The following is a 6,000-nucleotide window of genomic DNA, read 5'->3' as shown; positions in this document are numbered from 1 at the left end:
AAAGCTGACGCGAGATAATTTAGAGATAATCATTTCATTAACGCGGAGCTGATAACAGCGGAGCAACAGTTGAAGCATCGGAGGCCGGGCGGTCGGCGACGGGTCCGCGGGGGAGCTTGCTGGACGTCAGCCGGGGGTCTTGGGTGGCTGCGACTTGAGCAGTTTGCGGGCGGGGGAGTTGTCCAGCCGCCGAAAGGTTCTTGACCCTGGGGACACGGCAAACCGGAGAGCGCTCTGTACTTGCCAAGCGCTTAGTACAGTGCTCGGCACACAGTAAGCGCTCAATAAATACGTTTGAATGAATGGAGGGGGGAGGGAGGATATCTTAACCCTAAAGGGGTGGGGTCGTTGGGGGAGCGCCAGGCCTCCGCGAGGAAGCGTCAATAACCGCCCGAGACCCCCCCCCCAAATCTACCTGTGGGTTCATTCATTCATTCATATGTACTGAGCGCTTAATGTGTGCACGTATACGTTGCCAACTTGTACTTCCCAAGCGCTTAGTACAGTGCTCTGCACACAGTAAGTGCTCAATAAATACGATTGATGATGATGATGAGCACCCCCCTTTTCCTCTGCTCCTCCTCCCCTCCCCATCGTCCCCACTCCCTCCCGGCACTTGTGTATATTTGTACATATTTATTACCCTATTTATTTTATTAATGATATGCATATAGCTATAATTCTATTTATTCTGATGGTACTGACACCTGTCCACTTGTTTTATTGTCTGTCTCCCCCTTCTAGACTGCGAGCCCGTTGTCGGGCCGGGACCGTCTCTATCTGTTGCCGACTTATACTTCCCAAGCGCTCAGTCCAGTGCTCTGCATCATCAATCGTATTTATTGAGCGCTTACTATGTGCAGAGCACTGTACTAAGCGCTTGTACTCTGCACACAGTAAGCGCTCAGTAAATACGACTGGACGAATGAAAGAGTGTGCCCGATATCTCTCAGTGCCTCTCTCTCACACACCCTCCCCGCCATCTCTCCCACCCACATCCCCCCATTCATTCAGTCACATTTACTGAGCGCTTACTGTGTGCAGAGCACTGTACTAAGCGCTTGGGAAGTACAAGTCGGCAACAGATAGATGGTCCCTGCCCGACAACGGGCTCACCGTCTAGAAGGGGGAGACAGACAACGAAACAAAGCATGTGGACCGGTGTTGTCAGAACAAATAGAATCATCATCATCAATCGTATTTATTGAGCGCTTACTATGCGCAGAGCACTGTACTAAGCGCTTGGGAAGTACAAATTGGCAACATATAGAGACAGTCCCTACCCAACAGTGGGCTCACAGTCTAAAAGTCTAGAATCAGTCTAGAATCAAAGCTAAATGCTCATCACTGACAAAATACATAATAATAATAATAATGGCATTTGTTAAACGCTTACTATGTGCAAAGCACTGTTCTAAGCGCTGATGGACTAGTAAATATGTACAAGTCAAATAAAAAGAGTAATCAAACTGTACAAACGTATATACGGGTGCGGTGGGGCGGGGGAGGTGGAGAGGAAAAAGGGGGCTCGGCCTGGGACGGCCCCCATCAATCAATCAATCAATCAATCGTATTTATTGAGCGCTTACTATGTGCAGAGCACTGTACTAAGCGCTTGGGAAGTACAAATTGGCAACACATAGAGACAGTCCCTACCCAACAGTGGGCTCACAGTCTAAAAGGGGGAGAGCGGAAACTCCTCGCGGGAACGTGTAACAGTTCTTACAGGGAACTGCAGAGAAGCAGCCTGGCTCAGTGGGAAAGAGCCCGGGCTTTGGAGTCAGAGGTCACGGGTTCAAATCCCGGCTCTGCCGATTGTCAGCTGGGTGACTGTGGGCAAGTCACTTCACTTCCCTGAGCCTCAGTGACCTCATCTGTAAAATGGGGATTAAAACTGCGAGCCCCAGGTGGGACAACCTGATCACCTTGTATCATCATCAATCGTATTTATTGAGCGCTTACTATGTGCAGAGCACTGGACTAAGCGCTTGGGAAGTACAAATTGGCAACACATAGAGACAGTCCCCACCCAACAGTGGGCTCACAGTCTAAAAGGGGGAGACAGAGAACAAAACCAAACATACTAACAAAATAAAATAAATAGAATAGATATGTACAAGTAAAATAAATGAATAAATAGAGTAATAAATATGTACAAACATATATACATATATCCAGGTGCTGTGGGGAAGGGAAGGAGGTAAGATGGTGGGGATGGAGAGGGGGACGAGGGGGAGAGGAAGGAAGGGGCTCAGTCTGGGAAGGCCTCCTTGTAACCTCCCCCAGCGCTTAGAACAGTGCTGTGCACATAGTAAGCGCTTAACAAATGCCATCATTTTTTTTTTCCTTCCCACGTATCTAGTACAGTATACTGCTCCGAGCGGGAGCTTGATAGGCGCCTCCTCCTCCTCCTCCTCGTCCCCAGGAGGGAGCTGCTAACGGGGCCACCCCCGGGCCCGCCCCGCACTGACCGAGCCGGCCGGACATCTTCTGGAGGAGCCGGGTGCTGTCGTCCATAAAGGCCTTCAACTGCCTCATCGACACCTGCAGCTCGTCCATCTGCAGACACAACGCTCCCTCAGCCCGGCGGCCTTCCAGGAGGCGTCCATTCCACCCCCGGGCATCCCCCCGCCCCCCCCCCCCCCGACACTCTCACACTCAGTACAGCGCTCTGCCCGCGTTTTTCGGTACCGAGGCCCTCCCTTCTTCTTCCCCCTTTTAGACTGTGAGCCCACTGTTGGGTAGGGACTGTCTCTATGTGTTGCCAATTTGTACTTCCCAAGCGCTTAGTACAGTGCTCTGCACATAGTAAGCGCTCAATAAATACGATTGATTGACTGATTGATTCCCCCACTCCCTTCCGCGCCACCCTGACTTGCTCCCTTCCTTCATCCCCACACCGCGTAGAGAAGCAGTGGAAAGATCATCATGGCATTTATTAAGCGCTTACTATGGGCAAAGCACTGTTCTAAGAAAGGTCACGGGCTTGGGAGTCAAAGGTGGTGGGTTCTAATCCCGGCTCTGCCGTTTGTCAGCTGTGTGGCTTTGAGCGGGGCACTTCTCTGGGCCTCAGTTCCTCGTCTGGAAAATGGGGATTAAGACCGCAAGCCCCACGTGGGACAACCTGATCACCTTGCATCCCCCCCACCAGCGCTCAGAACAGTGCTTGGCACATAGTAAGCGCTTAAATACGGTCATTATTATTATGTCCACACCTGTCATTTCTTTATTTCTATTAAGGTCCGTCTCCCCCTCTAGACTGTAAAAGCTAATTGTGGGCAGGGAATGATGATGATGGCATTTATTAAGCGCTTACTATGTGCAAAGCACTGTTCTAAGCGCCGGAATGCGTCAATCCCCATTTTCCAGATGAAGGAACCGAGGCACAGAGAAAATGAGGAGACTTGCGCAAGGTCACACAGCAGACAAGAGGCAGAGGCAGGTTTAGAACCCAATCCTTGATTCCCGGGCCGTAACCACTGGGCCACACTGCTTCTCAGGGAAGTTTGTTTTCAGGGTATTTGTTAAGCACTTCCTATGTGTTAAGCACTGGGGTAATTCATTCAATCGTATTCACTGAGCGCTTACTGTGTGCAGAGCACTGTACTAAGCGCTTGGGAAGTAAAAGTTGGCAACATATAGAGACGGTCCCTACCCAAAAGCGGGCTCACAGTCCAGAATAATAATAATAATGATGTTACTAATAATATAAGTTGCCAACTTGTACTTCCCAAGCGCTTAGTACAGTGCTCTGCACACAGTAAGCACTCAATAAATATGATTGATTGATTGATGGCATTTACTAAGCGCTTACTATGTGCAAAGCGCTGTTCTAAGCGCCGGGGAGGTTACAAGGTGATCAGGTTGTCCCACGGTGGGGGCTCACGGTCTTAATCCCCATTTTCCAGATGAGGCCACTGAGGCCCAGAGAAGTGAAGTGACTTGCCCAAAGTCACACAGCTGACAGGTGGCCGAGGCGGGATTAGAACCCACGACCTCTGACTCCAAGCCTGGGCTCTTTTCACTGAGCCACGCGGCTTCTCGATAATAATAACAGATACAAGTTAATCGGGTAGGATACGATCCCTGCCCCACATGGGGCTCACGGTCTATGGAGGGAGGGGGACTGAATCCCCATTTTACAGCTGAGGGAACTGAGGCCCGGCTAAGTGAAGTGACTTGCCCAAGGTCACACGGCAGACAAACGGCAGAGCCAGGATTAGAACCCAGATCATTTGACTCCCGTGCCTGGGCTCCTTCTAGTAGGCTGTGCTGCTGGGAAGTGTGGGAAGCCCGGCTCCTTGTTTCCCCCATCTGTAAAATGGGGACGCAATCAATCGATGGTATTTACGGGGCGCTTACTATATGTACAGGACTGTCCTAAGTGCTTGGGAGAGCCCAATACAACAAAATTAGATGTTTTGTATCACTCTTGAGAATATATTAAACCTTGTATCCCCCCCAGCGCTTAGAACAGTGCTTTGCACATAGTAAGCGCTTAACAAATGCCATCATTATTATTATTATTATTATTATAAGACAGGTTCTCTGCCCATAACGATCTTCTAGGGATGAAGACCGGGAGCCCTAAGCGGAACATGGACTATGTCCACCCTGATTCGAGAAGCAGCGTGGCTCAGTGGAAAGAGCCCGGGCTTTGGAGTCTGAGGTCCTGGGTTCAAATCCCAGCACCGCCACTTGTCAGCTGTGTGACTTTGGGCCAGTCACAACTTCTCTGTGCCTCAGTCCCCCCATCTGAAAAATGGGGATGAAGACTGTGAGGCCCCCCGTGGGACGACCTGATCACCTTAGAACCCCCCCAGCGCTTAGAACAGTGCTTTGCACATAGTAAGCACTTAATAAATGCCATCATCATCATCTACCCCAGCGCTTAGTACAGCAGCGTGGCTCAGTGGAAAGAGCCTGGGCTTTGGAGTCAGAGGTCGTGGGTTCAAATCCCAGCTCCGCCACTTGTCAGCTGTGTGACTTTGGGCCAGTCGCAACTTCTCTGTGCCTCAGTTCCCCCATCTGAAAAATGGGGATGAAGACTGTGAGCCCCCCGTGGGACAACCTGATCACCTCAGAACAACCGCAGCGCTTAGAACAGTGCTTTGCATATAGTAAGCACTTAATAAATGCCATCATCATCATCATCATCTACCCTAGCGCTTAGTACAGCAGCGTGGCTCAGTGGAAAGAGCCTGGGCTTTGAAGTCAGAGGTCGTGGGTTCAAATCCCAGCTCCGCCAACTGTCAGCTGTGTGACTTTGGGCCAGTCACTTCACTTCTCTGTGCCTCAGTTCCCTCATCTGGAAAATGGGGATGAAGACCGTGAGCCCCCCGTGGGACAACCTGATCACCTTGGAACCTTCCCAGCGCTTAGAACAGCACTTTGCACATAGTAAGCGCTTAATAAATGCCACCATCATCGTCCTCTACCCCAGCACTTACTACTGCAGCGTGGCTCAGTGGAAAGAGCCTGGGCTTTGGAGTCAGAGGTCGTGGGTTCAAATCCCAGCTCCGCCACTTGTCAGCTGGGTGACTCTGGGCCAGTCACTTCACTTCTCTGTGCCTCAGTTCCCTCATGGGGAAAATGGGGATGAAGACCGGGAGCGCCGTGGGGGACGAGGACTGTGTCCGACCCGATTAGCTTGTACCTACCCCAGTGCCTGGCACGAAGTAAGTCCTTAACAAATACCACAATTATGATCATTATATTATTACGATTATTACTATGTTCCCGCATCTGTAAAATGGGGATTAAGACCGTGAGCCGGTTGCCGGGTGGGGACCGTCTCTGTATGTTGCCAACGTGTGTTGGAACAGTGTTTTGCGCAGAACAAGCACTTAATAAATGCCATCATCATCACCTACCCCAGCGCTTAGTACAGTGCCTGGCACAAAGTAAGCGCTTAACAAGTACCATTAAGGAAAAAAAGAGCGCCGTTTGTTGCCGGTGACCGTGCGGGTGTCCGCCTGTCATCATCATCATCATCATCAA

The 6,000-nt window shown here is 50.6% G+C and overlaps 1 protein-coding gene across 1 annotated transcript in view; it reads right to left on the bottom strand.

Annotated features, from left to right (window-relative positions):
* Positions 1 to 6,000, bottom strand: part of DSN1 (DSN1 component of MIS12 kinetochore complex) — a 38,917-nt gene continuing 32,917 nt past the window's right edge. The window contains exons 17-18 of the mRNA XM_038750080.1: positions 2,472 to 2,559; positions 1 to 206 (exon numbers count right to left, since the gene is read on the bottom strand). Of these exons, the coding sequence (XP_038606008.1) occupies positions 127 to 206; positions 2,472 to 2,559 (168 nt within the window). The 3' untranslated portion in view covers positions 1 to 126. The remainder of the gene's footprint in view (positions 207 to 2,471; positions 2,560 to 6,000) is intronic.

Source organism: Tachyglossus aculeatus, chromosome 8 (assembly GCF_015852505.1).
Source record: "Tachyglossus aculeatus isolate mTacAcu1 chromosome 8, mTacAcu1.pri, whole genome shotgun sequence".
NCBI classification, from domain to species: Eukaryota; Metazoa; Chordata; class Mammalia; order Monotremata; family Tachyglossidae; genus Tachyglossus; species Tachyglossus aculeatus.
Note: the sequence above shows the minus strand (reverse complement) of the source record. Positions and strands in the feature narration are given on the sequence as shown.